The 17,420-nt window shown below is 47.6% G+C and overlaps 1 protein-coding gene across 1 annotated transcript in view; it reads left to right on the top strand.

The window, feature by feature from the left end:
- The first annotated feature begins 382 nt into the window (after nucleotides 1-382).
- The window catches only part of AASS (aminoadipate-semialdehyde synthase), a 51,321-nt gene continuing 34,283 nt past the window's right edge, over nucleotides 383-17,420 (top strand). Inside the window, exons 1-4 of the mRNA XM_041727872.1 lie at nucleotides 383-493; nucleotides 8,021-8,220; nucleotides 12,228-12,404; nucleotides 15,052-15,136. Of these exons, the coding sequence (XP_041583806.1) occupies nucleotides 8,029-8,220; nucleotides 12,228-12,404; nucleotides 15,052-15,136 (454 nt within the window). The 5' untranslated portion in view covers nucleotides 383-493; nucleotides 8,021-8,028. The remainder of the gene's footprint in view (nucleotides 494-8,020; nucleotides 8,221-12,227; nucleotides 12,405-15,051; nucleotides 15,137-17,420) is intronic.

Here is a 17,420-nt window from a genome sequence, read left to right as displayed (position 1 = left end):
AGGCCCGAGGGGCACTTGTTGGGATGAGCCCCGGGGGTGATGCTGAATGTCGGCACATCGGACTCCAATAGAAAAAAAAGGAAAGAAAAAGAAAAGAAAGAAAAGCGCCGCAGGCTGTGTCCTGGCCCCGGACTGCTCCGTTCCCGCGGGCGGACTCGTCTCCGCCGTGCGGCCGCTCAGCGCCCCGGGAGCTCGGGCGCCCCCGGCCGAGGACGCGCGGGTCACGGGGGCGGGGGCAGGAGGCTCGCGGGCGGCGGGGGGGGGGCGGGGGCGCGGCGGGGGCGGGGCGGGGCCGGGCTCCCGGCGGCGCCGCCGATTGGCGGAGGAGGAGGTTGTTCCCCCAGGGCGGCCGCTGATTGGCTGCGGCGGGAGGGGGCCTGACGCCCTCCCAAGTTGTGCAAACACCTTCCCCCGGCCCGGCCCGGCCTCGGCGGGACCCGCGAGCTGCGGCGGGAGCTCGGGCGGCGGGAGCTCGGCCACGCGCAGGGACGAGGTGAGCAGGGCGGCCCGCGGGGCACGGGGCGGGGGGCTCCGGCGGGGGACGGGAGGGGACGGGAGGGGACGGGAGGGAAGGGACCGGGCGAGGAGGGGAGACGGGAGGGGAGGGGAGGGGAGGGGCGAGGAGGGGGAAGGGGGACAGGGGAGGGAAGGGAGGGGACGGAGCGAGGAGGGAAGGGGCGAGGGGGGACGGGGAGGGGGGGAAAGGGAGGGGAGGGAAGGGGCGAGGAGGGAAGGGGCGAGGAGGGGGGACGGGGAGGGGGGGAAAGGGAGGGGAGGGAAGGGGCGAGGAGGGGGGACGGGAGGGGAGGGGCGAGGAGGGGGGACGGGGAGGGGAGGGGGGGGACGGGAGGGGAGGGGAGGGCGGACAGGGGACGGGAGGCAAGGGACGGGGCGAGGAGGGGGGACGGGAGGGGAGGGGAGGGGCGAGGAGGGGGAAGGGGGACAGGGGAGGGAAGGGAGGGGACGGAGCGAGGAGGGAAGGGGCGAGGAGGGGGGACGGGGAGGGGGGGAAAGGGAGGGGAGGGAAGGGGCGAGGAGGGGGGACGGGAGTGGAGGGGAGACGGGAGGGGACGGGGTGGGGAAGGGGGGACGGGAGGGGAGAGGAGGGGGGACAGGGGACGGGAGGCAAGGGACGGGGCGAGGAGGGGGGACGGGAGGGGACGGGGCGGGGAGGGAAGGGGTGAGGAGGGGAGACGGGGCGAGGAGGGGGTACGGGAGTGGAGGGGGGAGGGGAGGGGCGGGGAGGGGAGGAAGGGTGGGGAGGGGGGACGGGGGGAGGGGCGGGGCGGGGAGGGGGGACGGGCGGGCCCTGGGAGGCGGCGGTGGAGCCGGGTCCCGGCGCGGACGGCGGCCCCGGGTCGGTCCTCGGTGCCCCCCGCCCCCCGCCCCCCTCGCCCCGGGACCCCGCCCCCCGCGCCGACGCCGAGCCCTGGCGCTCGCCGGCAGGTGGGGACCCCTCGCGCCCCCGCGGCAGGTGCGGGCGGCAGGTGCGGGCGGCAGGTGCGGGCGGCAGGTGCGGGGTCCCCAGCGCTCGCAGGCGGTGGCCCGTCCTGCCCCGCGGGGCCGTGCTCGGGCCGGCGACCCCCAGGGGTGCTGCGCGGTGGGGAGCGGGGCCGGGAGGGCCGGGAGGGCCGGGAGGGGCCGGGGCCCAGGACGGGAGCGGAGCGCCGGGCGACGCGGGGGCAGCAGGAGGGCCTTGCCCGGGGCGGAGGGACCCGCCGGAGCTCGCGCTCCACCCCGAGCCCGAGAGCCCCCGGGAGCACTAGCCCGGATGCCGGTGCCTCGGGGGTGCGTCTGCCCCTCCACTCCCTCCTCCCTTTACCCCGTGGGTGAGTGGACGTGGGGGCGATGCCCTTCTGGCCCGGTCAACCTGCGGCCATTCTGCAAAGGCAGGAAGGGCAAAGATGTAGGCCAATTCCCCTAGTGCCTTTTCCACTCTCCAGGAAGCCTTCCTGGTTTCCAGTCTCACTTGGCATAGGTGACAGGATCCTCAGAACTTCAACTGATTGATTTGCAGCGGAACTCTCCTCCCCTCTCCCCTCCCCTCTCCCCTGTCCTGCTCCCCTCCCCGCACCTGCAAGCTTTTAAGCCTTAACAGACCTTGGCTCAGGAATTTGTAAGCGATCGATCTTTGGTACCTTTGCAGCGCCCCTCTAGCAGAGAAGTTTCCATTTTCCAAATATTCTTTTTTTTTTTTTTTAAAGATTTTTATTTACTTATTCATGAAAGACAGAGAGAGAGAGAGAGAGAGAGAGAGAGAGGCAGAGACCCAGGCAGAGGGAGAAGCAGGCTCCATGCAGGGAGCCCAACATGCATCTAGATCTGGGACTCCCGGGTCACGCCCTGGGTCAAAGGCAGGTGCTAAACCACTGAGCTACCCAGGGGTCCTCCCAAATATTCTTTTATTAATTATGTCACAGAAACAACCTTGCCAACAGTGGCAAGTTTCTTTGGTGAGATGACCAAAGAATTCCATGGAATTAAGAAACCGGACATTTGGCATAGAAAGTAACAGCGTTATTACTGTTTTCATCCAATCTGAGATGCCATGGATGGTAAAATACATCCCTGTTTCAGGGAGATGTGAAAGTTGTACCACAAATGTAACGAAATGCAGTATTAAATGCTAAGTTATTTATATTGAACACCCAGGCCTGGAGGGTGAAGTTGGGGAGAGGGGTTACTGGGCTTCACTTTGTTTCCCTTGAAAAATGAAAAGCAGGAGGGAGGGTCAAGGCGGAGCCATTGTGAAGGCCTCACCACAGTGAGGAAGAGGAAGGGAGGGGAGTGTTTTCTGTTAGTGGTGTGGTTGTGCTCCCCTTTGAGGACAGGCCAGGCTTGGGGCCGTTGTGTGTTCTTCACTTGCACTGAGCGTGGGCGTGCAGGATGCTGCTCCGCACTCTGCATACTAGCGCAGATGAACCTCCCAGCAGCCCTGAAAGGGAGACATTAACGTGAATCCATTTTGCAAATGAGGCGCGAACAGGTCAAGTTCTGCACCAAGGTCACAGAGTCAGCATTTACGGCTTAGCGAAGGGGCAGACACATAAGCAGATGAACATTTTGGATCACAGTCCGGCTTAAAATTGACTTTGCGTTCCATCTCGATGATACTAAATCTGTGGGCCACAGACCGGAAAGAAGAGTCCTGCGTCTTAGATCTTTGGATGACGTTGAGTAGCTGCTTGAAAACATGAATCTTCTTAGACCACATTAATTAATATTAGTGGATTCCCCCTGCCGCCAGTCTATTGTTTGTTTGTTTGTGTTTTAACGTATGGTTAACTGTTCTACAGGGAGTTTAATGTGGACGCATTAAAAGCCGTACTGATGCCACAGGAGGTGGACGTCCGGAGGGTAGTGTTGCTGCCTGCCCAAGCCGCTCTAGCAAGCCTCGGGGTGGGGAGGCGTGGGGAGGAGTCCAGGCCATCACCAGGTGTTCCATCAATTGGAGCCCTCTTGGGCCTCTCCAGGATTATTTTGGTCTGGATACCAACTATGCGGTGCGGGCCGAGACTCCTGGCCCGGAGCTGCGTCCCCTGCAGCTGTCAGCTGCAATCTTCTCTGAACACCCCGCACCCCAGCGTGGTTCCCTCCTGTGATTAGGGGTGCTAATGTCCTCGGTAGCCAGGGTCTATTTCACAGTAACTGAAAGGAAACGGTGGCGTATGTATGGAATTCTGGGTTGTCCCGCCTACCTGGCTCTGTCTATCATCTTTATCTCTAATGGCATCTTCCCTTCCACTTCTCTTGAAAAGGATAGAAAATACCAGGAACATTGGAGGATGCCCTCCCTCTGCCCCGTCCTCACTGTACATTGCAAAGATAGACCATTGTGCGTCACGAGTTGAAAGATGCACAGGGAGGTGAGGCGGTGTCCTGGCGAATGTTCTATTGCTACCCCCCCCCCATTGCCCTCCCATCTCCGTGCATGTCTGTGCGATTCCCTATAATACTCCCATGACTTTTTAGAGTCATTTCAAGGTCCTGAAGAATCTTTTAAATTTCATTCTTATGCTATTTGGTATCTTGGCCTTTTTTATGTGTTGAAGGAAAAAGACTTTAGAAATTGTCAGAGGAAGGGTCTTACTGCCTTCGGCTGGCTGTGACTGACCCTTCTCTTCTCCTGCTCCTCCTCCTTGTTTTCCCTCTTTCTTTATCTCTTCATCTCCTTTTCTTGCTTTCCCACATCCTCCTTGCTGGTCCCCCAGGCTGTCATCAGCACATGGCTCTGTCAAGTGATCTCCTTAGAGCCAGTAGATAAGCCCGGGGTGGGGGTGGGGGTGGGGGGTGGGGTTCCCTGCTTTGTTTCAGGGAAAGCATTGCCAGGAGCATATCTCATGTTTACTTCTTGATATTCTTGGAAAAGCCCACAACACTGGGGACAGGGAAATCCCAAACAGCTCACCTGGGCATTTCCATGAAATACCAGGCACCTGTGGTGTCCTATCTAGGAGCGCGAAAGAAATCCTCCCTGCTGCAAATTTCTTGATGACCGTAGAATGAAATGAATGGTGGACCTGGAAAGTTCCGTGTTGAGACCACATTTCGAGGCTCAAGGAATTATTAACAGTAATACCTGCTATAATTAAATCTCTTTTTCTAAGCACCCAGGAACCTAGAATTTACCCTGGCAGTGACTCAGGAAGGATCTTCGGTGGCACGTAGGAAAAGACGGGTAGCAGCTCCCCATGCCGGGAGAGAACTGACCCTTTCCTGCCTTACGGATCTGATTTGTTTCTGGAATGAGCAGCGGTGGCTTGGCTCAGGTCTACACGGTGTGCGTGGTGTGCGTCAGTGGGCTTTGGCCAAGAGAAAATCCCGGGTGTTAAATATTAACCTGAGGGTCCTGCTTCTGCTCAGAAGCAACAGCTCTAGTCAGATTCCAGTTCAGTGTTTTCATCGTAAAATGAAGATAGATAACAGTATCTGCTTACTAAGATTTCTGCCCGGAGGAAAGGAAATCATGTCTGGAAGGTGCTCAGCATAGTGCTCCACGTACGTATAGTGCTGAATCACTGGTTACTGTGGCACTAGATTGGGTTACAGCTGACACTTTCCTACAAAAAGTGAAAGTGAAAGCAGCTTCCCTAAGAAACTTCAGAGGATCACGCCCTGCTGCGCTCCTCGTCTGGTCTCCGTGCAAAGCCTGCCTTTGCGAATACATACGTGTGTTACACGTGGGCACGTCTGTGCCTCCTCCCACCCCCCACCCCTGCTCCAGACCGGGGAGGGGCGCAGAGAGGAGGGGGGATGGCCACTGAGTGGGGTGAGGCTGGCATTCTAGGTCAAGGGGCACCTGGGGGCCCAGCAGTGCAGGGGCCGCCTTCAGCCCAGGGCATGACCCCGAGGTCCCGGGATCCAGTCCCGCATCGGGCTCCCTGCAGGGAGCCTGCGTCTCCCTCTGCAGGTGTCTCTGCCTGTCTCTGGGTCTCTCTGGAATAAGTACATAAAAATCTTAAAAAAAAAAAAATTCTAAATCAAGTTTGGGCTGTAGGGACACGACCTTATCGGAACATGTTCCCTCACACTGACTCCGAGAATTGCTTCTAAGAATAGAGGATGCAGGGTCCCTTGGTCCCTGGTGGTATGTGACACAGAGCCCCGCGGGGAAGGCGGCACCTTCCCTGGGCTCAACTGTGTGTCCAGAATAACTCACTTATTTTTGGAATCGGTTTCATTTAAGAACCATAGAGACTTAAGTCCTATGGGAGGTTGCAGTTTTTCCTGTGGTTTGGAAGAATTAAGTGCAACGGTCCTGGGCTTGGGTTTGGGCCTACTGTAATTTTATTTATTTATTTATTTATTTATTTATTTATTTATTTATTTATATTTTTTAGATTTTATTTATTCATGAGAGACATGGGGGCGGGGAGAGAGAGAGAGAGAGAGAGAGAGAGAGAGAGAGAGGCAGAGACACAGGCAGAGAGAGAAGCAGGCTCCATGCAGGGAGCGACGTGGGACTCGATCCCAGGACCCTGGGGTCACCACCCGAGCAGAAATCAAGAGTCAGGTGCTCAACACTGAGCCACCCAGGGATCCCCTATAATCTCTTTTCAAAAAAAACCGTATGGCTGTGCGTGGCTGGCTCATCTGGTTGAGCACCCTACTGTTTCTTCGTAGCCCTGTGGGGAGCTCTGTCCGTCCGTCTGTCCCTCTGTGGGGCCTGAACGTGGGGCCTCCTCTGCACTCTCTTCCTCTGCTCCTCCCCGCCGCTCCCACATGCACTCTCTAGCTCTTTCAAAAAAAAAAAATTTAAAAAACAAAACTGGATAAATAACCAACTTAGAGAGTATGTAGCAACCTTTTACTGAAGATACTGCTCTAAGCCTTTTGCCCCCTGTGAGAGCGGCCGGAGCCTTGAGGCTGTCGTGGGCGTGTTCATTGGCATGTGCATTGCTTCTCTCACTGGCCCTCCCTCTTCTTTCTAAAGCCTTTTTATTTTATTTAATTAATTTATTTATTTATAATAAATTTATTTTTTATTGGTGTTCAATTTACCAACATACAGAATAACTCCCAGTGCTCATCCCGTCAAGTGCCCCCCTCAGTGCCCGTCACCCAGTCACCCCCACCCCCCGCCCTCCTCCCCTTCCACCCCCCCTAGTTCGTTTCCCAGAGTTAGGAGTCTTCATGTTCTGTCTCCCTTCCTGATATTTCCCACTTATTTTTTCTCCTTTCCCTTTTATTCCCTTTCACTAATTTTTATATTCCCCAAATGAATGAGACCATATGATGTTTGTCCTTCTCCGACTGACTTACTTCACTCAGCATCATACCCTCCAGGTCCATCCACGTCGAAGCACATGGTGGGTATTTGTCGTTTCTAATGGCCGAGGAATATAGAAAATGCTCTAAAGCCTTTTTAGCTGATTTCCTTGCTGTTGGCTTTGTTCGGTGAGCCTGTCGCTGTTGTGAGTTGACCCGAAAGGTTTGTATCCAAGTGGCAAGTGCTTGCTCCCCGGAAATGCACGTGCGTGTGCCATTGTTCAGACACAACTTCCCGTCTGTGAGGTGGGTCTGATTTAGGGACCACAGTCTGGCATAACAGAAACGTGCTTCATAAGGACTTTGGTGTGTGTTAGCCGGGACTAGTAGGAAATTTCGAGAACACGTGAAAGCATTTAGTCCCTGTGTTTTGATGCCGACCTTAAACATAAACAACGAAGGTTTGGCATCCCACGATCCCCGAATCATCCGTGAGGTGACCTCTGAGGGCAAGGTCCGAGGAGGGCCGAGGGCTTTAAGAATCCACGTAGGCTCGCCGCGGCCGACGCACAGAAAGCCTCTTGTAACTGCTGCTTGTTGGGACAAATGAGCCGTGTTTCGCAATCTGGAATCCCGAATCCGGAATCGCAGTCAGAAAACTGGTGGAGACAGGTCTGGGTTTAATGTAACAGCAGGAGGAAGTGGACGATGGAGAGGAAACCCTGACCCGGGGACGTCGGTAGCTGCGAAGGGGTCCGGGGGTGGGGGTGCAGGCCAGGGCTTCTCCCCTTCCAACCCCTGTCCTGGAGGAGCCTGCTTGTTTTGTTCTCTTAAGTTTCCCATCTGCCTGGACAGATTGGGGCACGAGGAATTACTAGAAACTGGCCCTGTGCTGTCAAGGCGCCCGGCCGTCCTTGCTGGCCTGGGCCTCGCTGGGCCGCCAGGAGCAGGTCACTACCCAGGGCCGCCCCCTCGCAGTGGCACTAGTTCGGGGACGGTCCAAGGTGCAACCTAGCAGAGGTGGCGGCTGGATTGTCCAGGGTCTCGGCCAGGACTGAAGGTCACAGCCTTGAGGCCGGCACAATGAGCCTGAACCCACGGCCTGTAGGTGCCCTGGGGGTGGGGTGGGGGGGCACCTGCCGAAAGCTTTTGTCCTGAGCACACCTTCGAGGAGCAGAGGCACCTGGCTCTTAGCTAAAGGAGCACTTTGACCCTGGAAGGTCTCCCTCCCCTTTCTCTGGCTTTCACAGCGGAGCCCGGCCCCCCGCCCCCCAGCCCGGCCGTCCCCTTACCCTGTCTTTGCGGTCCCCAGGCCCCGAGATGCTGCGAGCGCCGGGGAGCAGCCTGGGCCGGCGGGGCCTTCACCACAAGGCCGTGATGGCCCTGAGGCGGGAGGACGTGAACGCCTGGGAGCGGAGGGCGCCCCTGGCTCCCCGGCACATCAAGGGGATCACCAACCTGGGATACAAAGTCCTAATACAGCCTTCCAACCGGCGGGCCATTCACGATAAGGTACATATTTCTAATTGTTTCTAAATATGTGCAGCTAAAATGACCCTGCGTATGGAAATCAAGGGGCCTCTGAGTAAAAGTGAAGTGTTTCCTAATGTCACTTAAACGCCACATGACAACACTCCTTTCTTGTGATTACGATGAGATTTCTAGTTAGAATTTTTATTTGAGCCTAGAATTTAGTCCATCGAGTCCTATTTTCACCCACTGCCCTGCTTTCTCCAGCTGAGGGATGGAGGGATTGCCCTCAGAAGGAGGGCATGTCCCTCAGTCACCGTCTCCCTGTGCCGCCCTGTCCTGGGACTGCGGCGACAGGGCCGATAAGACCCTTCTGCATTTCCTGGGGGGGGTAAATCACTTTCCTACATAACTCTCATACCTAAAAAATTAATAATAACTCCATAATATCATCTCACATCACCCATTTCAAATTCCCATGGTCTCAAATGTCTTCATGGCCTTTTTTTTTTTTTTTTAAGATTTAATTTATTTATTCATGAGAGACACACAGAGAGAGAGAGAGGCCAAGACACAGGCAGAGGGAGAAGCAGGCTCCATGCAGGGAGCCCGATGCGGGACTCGATCCCAGGACCCCGGGGTCACATTATGGTCTTTAATTTTAATTGAGGCTTAATTAATTAATTAAGGCCTGTTGCATTTATTGTTATGTCTCTCTAATCCAGAACAGCCCCCCCTTCTGATTTGTTTGTTTCTAGGACACTGGCTCTTTTTGAAGAGTCCGGACTAGCTGACTTGTAATGAATGGCCTGCTTCTGGGTGCTGTTGGTCTGGGCCTTGTGATTAGATTCGGGTTAAAACACTGTTGGTGGGGATCCTGGGTGGCTCAGTGGTTTGGCGCCTGCCTTCGGCCCAGGGCCTGATCCTGGAGTCCCGGGATCCGAGTCCCATATCAGGCTCCTTCCACGGAGCCTGCTTCTCCCTCTGCCTGTGCCTCTGGCTCTCTCTCTCTCTCTCTGTCATGAATAAATAAATAAAATCTTTAAAAAAACAACAACACTGTTGACTTAGATGTTATAGGCGTGGTGCGTGCTCTTCCCGAGAAGTGTCAGGCTGCCCCGAGGGCAGGAGTTCGCAGCAGCTTGGCTGAGACCTTGCCACCTGGTCTCTGTCCAAGCACCTTTAACCTTTGTAGCTACGGAGTCATCTGCGGGATGATGTTTTGAGACCCGTGAATCTTGTTTCTCAACTACCTGCTGCTGAGGGTGTTAGCATATACTGATAATCTTTGCCTGAATCATTTTTGTGTGTGTGTGTGTAAGCTTGCAAAGTGATGATTTTCTGATTTTATCAGTCTTCTAAGTTTATTGGCTCATATTCTTCTATAGAAAAGAGACTTCCCTTAGTTCCTAATTTCTCTCTTGCTCTTTCGAGTGTCATTACAGATGCATGGGCATTTTTCATTTAATGTATGATGATTTATTAACTATGTTTTAAGTGTCCCAATTATCCAAATTTGAGATAGATGGTTCCTTTAAGGGTGCCCCTATGTCCTTTGGACATGAATCCATTTATTTTTCAGCTTTCTTGTTTCCTGCAACAACAAATGATCTTAGTCTTACCTCCTGCTTTTTTCGCCCTGCCCCTGGGATGAGCCATTTCATCAGGGAGGCCTGATTTCTTTTAGTTCATAGAACCCAAGATCGGATATCTGTGTTAGGTGTGCTTATTTTTACTGGTAGCTCTTAGCACTTTCAGTGAATAGAGCCAAGAAATGCACAGATTACACATATGTATAATATAGATTATTTAATTTTATTAAATCATGAGTTAACATTGCAGGTTTTCATCCTTAAAAATTTTATATTTGTATCTATTTTATCCAGCAGTGAAAATTTTAATTCTTTATAATAATAATGCATGTTTTTTGCTTTATCCTGTATTACACATAAAGTTAGTTTTGGAATCACGATACTAATATTACAACTAAAGCAAACCTATTAATGCAAAGAGAATAGGTCTTAAAAGTTCTCACATAATTATACATGGAGATGGATGTTAACTAGATTTATTGTGATGATCATTTTGCAATAAATACAAATACCGATGATTGTGTTGTACGCGTGAAACTAATATAGTCTATGTCAATTATACTTCAATAAAAAAATAAACCTATTAAATGGAGTTTAATATTTTTGAGTTAAAAGGTTTTTTGCTCTTAGAATATATCTCACAAAGAATGTCCAGAGTGCTGTATTCAAGTTATTTGAGTCATTCTTTCTATGTACTTAAATTGTCAATGTGATATACAGTTGGATTTATCTACATTTTTCTATACATTTTAAAGTTTGCTTTTAAATCCTTTTTGATTTAATTATATTTTTTTAAATAAGTGAAATATTTACAAGTTTCAAAGATTAAAACTGTAGAATGATGTAATGCAGAGAAGTCTTCCTCTCATCTTAATCCATTACATACTGTCCCCCCCCACTCCCTAGGTTACTATCGTCATTAGTTTCTGATCCTATATTCCTATATTTCTTCTTGCAAAAAGGAGCGCGTATATGTGTATTTTTGGTTCCCCCTTAGTCTGACATGGAAGGCTGTATGCTATGCATACTTCATGGTACCTTGTTTCTTTAGTCAACAACATATCCTGCCACTCACTCCTTGCCTGTTCATGGAGCTCTGCTTCATTCTATTTAATGGCTGCGTTTGAATCATTCTGTCGTAATTACTCCACGATTCGTGATTTATTTAAACCATCTACTACAGATGAGCCAATAGATTGCTTTTAAGGAAACCAGGTGTAAATCGTATGTTCATCCTTGTAGCGTCTATCCATCTGTAGTTTCCTTTAAAGTAGGTTCCTCCCTGGAGCCATCTTCCTTTTATTCAACTGCCACTTTTGATACTCTTTTAATTCCCCCTGGATCATGCTAACCCTTTATTCAGATATCTGGGATAACTTCTATTGTCTTCATGTACTAGCTATTCAATCTCAGATAAATGTGTAAGCCTCACGTTTCCCATTGATAAAATGGCCATAATAACAGTACCTACCTCATGGGAGTTTTATGAAAATTAAATGAAATAATTCCTGCAAAGAGCTCAGTAAGGTAAGTACTAATTTATTAATCAATGTTGATGATGATTTTTATTTTTTGTCCGACAAAGATCATATTCACCATGATAATATTTAGTCTACTTTTCCAAATTGATTTATCCATTGTGCCCAAACATGTCCTTATTTTCCTGTCTCCATATTTGTATATATTTCATCAATACTTTTTACTGATATTACTACCTTGCATTTCTCACCTCTGTCTCTCCAGATCCTACCTAGCCTTTTAGATTACTTTAAAGTTTCATATTTCCTTCATAATCTCACCCAGGAGTCGTCTCAATATCCATTGGACTAATGTATCACTTAGATTCTGCTATTCATAATTCTTTTGAATTCAGCCTCATTTATGTGCTCCTGACTTTTTACTGTATTTTGTGAGCTGCTTTATAGGACAAATGTCTGTTTTTGTGTGTGTGTGTCTTACCATCTCATCTCTAGCACAGTCTACTGGACGGAATGGGGCAATAACAAATACTAATTGACCCCCCCCCAAAAAAAAAGGGAAAAAAAAAGTAAATATTGCAGATATATATTTCTTTTAAAAATATACCTGAGTAATAAATTACTAGCTTGCATTTAGCATTTCAGTGCATTGGTCATACAAAATAAAATATACATTTCACAAATATTTTTAAGTGATATGAACTAGTGGTTATGATCAAACTATTAACTGGTCTTAAATAGGAGTAGGTGGTGAATTTTCTCACTGGGTTTTTTTTTTTTTTCTACAAAAGTCAAACATTAAATTGATCTTTAGCTAGAAACTAAAAATACCAGAAGTAGTTATTCTATCAGTCACTCTAACCCATACAGATTTTATGCCTTCAAAAGACTGTGCCTTTAATTGCTACGCTTATTTATTAAAGAAAGTATGAATATAGCAAATTAGGGAAATAACTTTTAACCAAAATTGCATTCCCAGGAATACGTCAAAGCTGGTGGCATTCTTCAGGAGGATATTTCTGAAGCTTGCCTAATTTTGGGAGTTAAAAGACCCCCAGAGGAAAAATTAATGTCTAAGAAGACTTACGCCTTCTTCTCCCACACAATAAAGGCGCAGGAGGCCAATATGGGCTTACTGGATGAGATTCTGAGACAGGTAATTAGCGACCAGTAATCATTAATGTTAACAGAGAAACAATATTGCCTTTTGCCTAGTAGAGTTTTAGTTTTCTTTCAGCATCTAGGAAACACATCCTGTTATTCACCTCACTAGGGAAGGGGGTGCTCGAATAGTCTGCTGCTCTTAGGGCTCCTCTGCTCTACAGGTTTGGAGTTTGTAAGAAGAGAAACTAAACATTGCATCGCTTTTGTACTGAAAAGAAAGAATGTTAGAAGTGTTCCCCCTACACGATTAGCACTTTATTAGGTCAATTGGTCAGATATTACCAAGTGGAATTTAGAGCTAAAAAGAGCCTCCGGGATCATATAATCTACCTCCCTCATTTTTCAGATGGAGCCCAGAGAGGCAAAGTGACCTGGCTGAGGCTGCACAGTTCTGTCATGCCAGAACCAGACTGGGAATTCCTTTTACATTTATTAATATTCATAAAGGAAGAAATAATTTTTTGAGATATAAGTACTATGGAAAAACCATCAGCCAATTAAAATACAGAGTATTCATTTGATAAATATTAAGCGAGTGTCTGCCGTGTGCCGGACACTCTTCACTGCAGTGGCAGTAAGGTACCCCTGTCTTCGCAGGGCTTACATTCCAGTGGGAGGAGACAGATGATAAATATATAAATCAGATAACCCACCTGTCATTTAGAGATACGTGTGATGGTGATAAATAGGACCCAGGAGGCGAAGGGGGGCTCCAGGCACTCTGCGGGGGGGGGGGGTGACAATAGTTTAAATAGGATGACCAGGGAAAGACTCAGCGCAAATTTGGCACTGAGCAAAAATTTGAAAGATGTGAAGGATCAAGTCATATCCGTTGGGGAAGAGTCTTCCAAGCAGAGAGCATCGCTGTACAAAGTCGTGCAGGTCTAGTTGAGTGGAGGCTTCGAGTCCATCGTGTTCTAAAGTGCTTTTCAGCCCACTGTGTGGGTGATATTGGAGATGGGAGGAGCAAATTGATGTGATGTTAGTCTAGACTCGTAGGGACACCGGGTTACAGAGGACAGTGGCTCACATGAGGGTGGTGGAAGTAGAGGCGGTGAGACACAGACCCGATGTTGGGTGTCATTTAGAGGTCAGACCCTGCAGAAGTCGCTGGTGAGACGAATGTGGAATATGGGAGAAAGAGCAGAATGAGAGGGGTCTAAGGTTTCAGCTTGAGCAATTGGAAGGAGTTGCCATGGACTGAGATGATGGTGCTGCGAGAGGGAGCAGGCTTGGGCAGGAGCATCAGGCATCAAGTTTAGGGCTTGTTGAGTTTAATTTGTCCGTTAGACATCTAAGGAGATTTTAGACTTTAAACACTAGATTTTAAGGAGCGAGCCACTGGTATGAGTTTGTAGCTCAGGAGGGCGGCTTCTCCCGATAGGTATTTGTAGTTGTCAGAGACTTGATGGCTCCTACGGCCATGAGACGGGATGAGGGTAGACAGTGAGTGTGGATAGAGAAGGCCAGGCTCCAAACGGGGTAGGATGTTAGATTAGAGCACTAGAAACTAGACTAGAATCTGAGAACAGGGAGCGGACAGGAGACCACAAACACTGAAAGCAATGGAGGGAAATGTGCTTGTGTAGGCCTATGGAATGCACTCCCACCCACTTCAAATGGGCTAGACCCGGGCTAGTGAATTTCTAGTGATTTTGAAGAACAAATTCAAAAAGTAAATAATGGAAATAATATTATAAGAAAAAGGTTTCACCTTAAGCAGATAAACTTAAAAAAGTACTTTAGAAACATTTTGTTGTTGTTATGATACGAACTTTTGTTCATGACAAGAGAATTAATAAAAACAACCAACACGGCAGCTTTTTGGCCGCATTTTGTAACCGATGACTTGCAGGTGGATGAACGCTAAACGTTCTTAAATTCAAGCACATGGTAAAAATCATATGATCTTTGAGGAGATAAAATGACTGTTTAAAACATTCTATGATTACAGTGTATCAAGAGCTTTTAAGCATGAATTACTAAGGCATTTCTGAGAGGGAAGATTCCCAAAGACAAAGGAAGAATGTGGTTTTAGCGAAGGTGAGAAAGTGAAAAGCAGGCAGCATGTGCCACTTTGTAAATGGATGGAGAGAGAAAAAAGAGGGAAGGAGGAAGGGAAACAGAACAAGATCGGTTGCATGTATGGACTTATAGGGGGTGCTGTCATTTTTAAGGTAGGAAGGAGCAGGGTACATAGGGGTGATGCCGGAAAGATAAAGTTCACGAGTGGTCGTGGAAGACGTGGGCAAAGGCTGGGATCCAGCTCACAGAGATTAGCCCCGGGAGGGACTTGTTTTCTCTGAGACTAGAAGGATGTGGGGACGAGTGGGACTATATAGATAATATATGTAGAATGTGCGGGCATAAAAGTTAAAGGAATTCATGCCTTTCCTATTTTATTGATTACCATCAGGGGGCCTTTATCACCCTGCTAGGACCATCTCTGACCACAAACCTATCATTGGTTTGTGATCTAGCGTTTTCTAAATATTTCATGGTGCACCTGGGGGTGACTTATAGAGTCAAGATATGTTTTATAGGAGAAAGAAATGTAGAATATTTGCTCATATATGTACTTTTACTCATTGAGATTAAGCTTAATGAGTCTGGGTGAATATTTTTTATCCTTTCCTCAGGAAATCCGGCTTATTGATTATGAGAAAATGGTGGATCATAGAGGAACACGGGTAGTGGCATTTGGACAGTGGGCAGGTGTGGCAGGTAGGTATGCCAGGGCTTTTATGTCACCCACTTTCTGAATTTGCCTGGGAAGTGACTGTGTTTTCTTTCTTTCTGTGGCAAGGGCATGGGAGTGTTCATTTCCACTAATAAAAATAAACATGGGGGTGTGACTAAGGGTGATGCATATTAGGGGAATAAAATAACAAGGCAGATCATCACATATCTTTATCACAAAAGTTAAAAAGAAAAAGAAAGCAAGGAAAAGGAGAGCAACTATGAATAGGATCTGACTTTTTAGATAGCTGTTTGGAAGACTAGGAGAGGTCGGTTTGGTGATGAGAAATTGTGGAGAAGAAGAAAGGGGGAAAGAAAAGGAGAAGATGCAGAGACAGAAACCAAGGGAGGAGTGGTCTAGGAAGGATAAGAGCTGGAGTTGGGGGGAAACTCCACTTGATTTTTGTCCCAATTAATATTTTGAACCTTCTTTAGTTGAAGAAACACCACTTTATGTTATAACTCTGTAACAGGTTCAATTATTTGAAGGTCTGTTATTGTTAAAACAAGTAGAAAATTTGTGGGGATATAGAACAGTAAGACCCCGTCAGCCACCCTGACATAACTGATGGTTGTTGAGCATTCACCAGAGGGCCCATATGCTGGGTGACAGTACAGTTCTTGATAAACATGAAATGTTTGAAATCACAGAGTATGTGCTCTAACTATAATAAAGCTGATGTTGAAATAATAGTAGAAAGATATCTAGAAAATTCTAGATATTTGGAAGATAAACGGTGTATTTTTGAATAACCCATGAGTCAAGAAGAAATCACAGGGAAAATCAGAAAATACTTTGAATTGAATGAAAATTTAAAACAGCATACCAAAATTTATGGGGTAGAGATAAGGTGGTGCTTAGAAGCAAATTATAGCATTTAATGCTTTTATTAGAAAAGAAGTCCAAATTAGTGACCTAAACTTCCATCTTATAAAGGAAAGAAGAAGTAATTAAACAAAGCAAATACAAGGAAAAGAACAAAAAGAGGAAAATGAAGTCAGAAGCTAGTTCTTTTTAAACAAATCAATAAAATTGATAAGCTTCCTGTTAAACTGATTTAAAAAAAAGAGAGAAGCCACAATTTACCAATATTAGGAATACAAGAGTGTTCTTCAACATTGATCATGTAGACATTACAAGGGTAAGAAAATACTATGAATAGGCCAATAAATTTGACAATGTTGATCAAATAGACAAATCCTTGAAGGACAAAATTATCAAAACCAACTCAGGAAGAAATAAAAAACTTGAATATCAACCTATACAAGAAATTCTACTCATAGGGATTTATCAAGAGAAATGAATTATTTTCTTATAGAGACTTACTTCTACTAGCTTCATTCATAATAGCCTAGAAATAATCCAAATGTCCATCAGCAGAGGAATGGATAAATTGTGATATACCTATAAAATGGAAACTCCTTGTCAATAAAAAGAAGTAGACTATTAATACACTGAATTATGTATGAATCTGAAAAACAAGCTGAGTAAAAGCAGACACGTCTAAGACAGTATATAATTATAATTTCATTTACATAAAACTTTAGAATTAACGACTCTCTACAGAGAGAAATAAGATCAGCAGTTTTCTGGAACAAAGGATTGGGGAGGGTTGACTCGGGGGATGGAACTATTCCATATCTCGATTTTGTCGGTGGTAATATGGATGGGTACGTGTGTAGTTATCAAATGGTGCATTTTAAATTGGTGCGTTGTATTGAATATAAACTACTCTTTTAAAAGTTGACTTCAGAAAAAAGATCAAAGAACATTTGGAAGGGAAGTTCTGTTCCTAAAAAGAGGAAGAGGAGAATGGATGCTGAGGTCTTTGCTATGGGTATGCTGAGTTTTCACTATTTGAGTCCAAATCGAGAAATCCATGAGGTAGTTGGTCAGGTCTTGAAATAAAATATCAGCGTTAGAGATACAGACTTGGGGTCATCAGCATATACAGAATACTTGAAAATTAGGACTCGATAAAATTAGCTAAGGAAAAAAAAGTAGAGATTGAAGAGAATAGGGCCCTGGCCAGAATCCTGAAGCTGATTAATGCTTGAGGAGAGGGCAGAGGACACTAATTTGAAAGAAATGGACTTGGAAAGAGGGACCTATAGAAATGTGGGATGAAAATTTTCAAGTCGGGGATGCGGAGGGAAGAAAGGGCTCTAAGTGAGGGATTCCACATTGGCGAGTCTCTGACAGGTAAGTCGAGATCTGACACTTGTTCACTGAATTTGCTGCGGGCAGCCAGAAGGTCAATGCTGACCT

The sequence above is a fragment of the Vulpes lagopus genome, chromosome 13 (genome assembly GCF_018345385.1).
Source record: "Vulpes lagopus strain Blue_001 chromosome 13, ASM1834538v1, whole genome shotgun sequence".
NCBI lineage: Eukaryota > Metazoa > Chordata > Mammalia > Carnivora > Canidae > Vulpes > Vulpes lagopus.
This window is presented reverse-complemented; position numbering and strand designations above follow the sequence as displayed.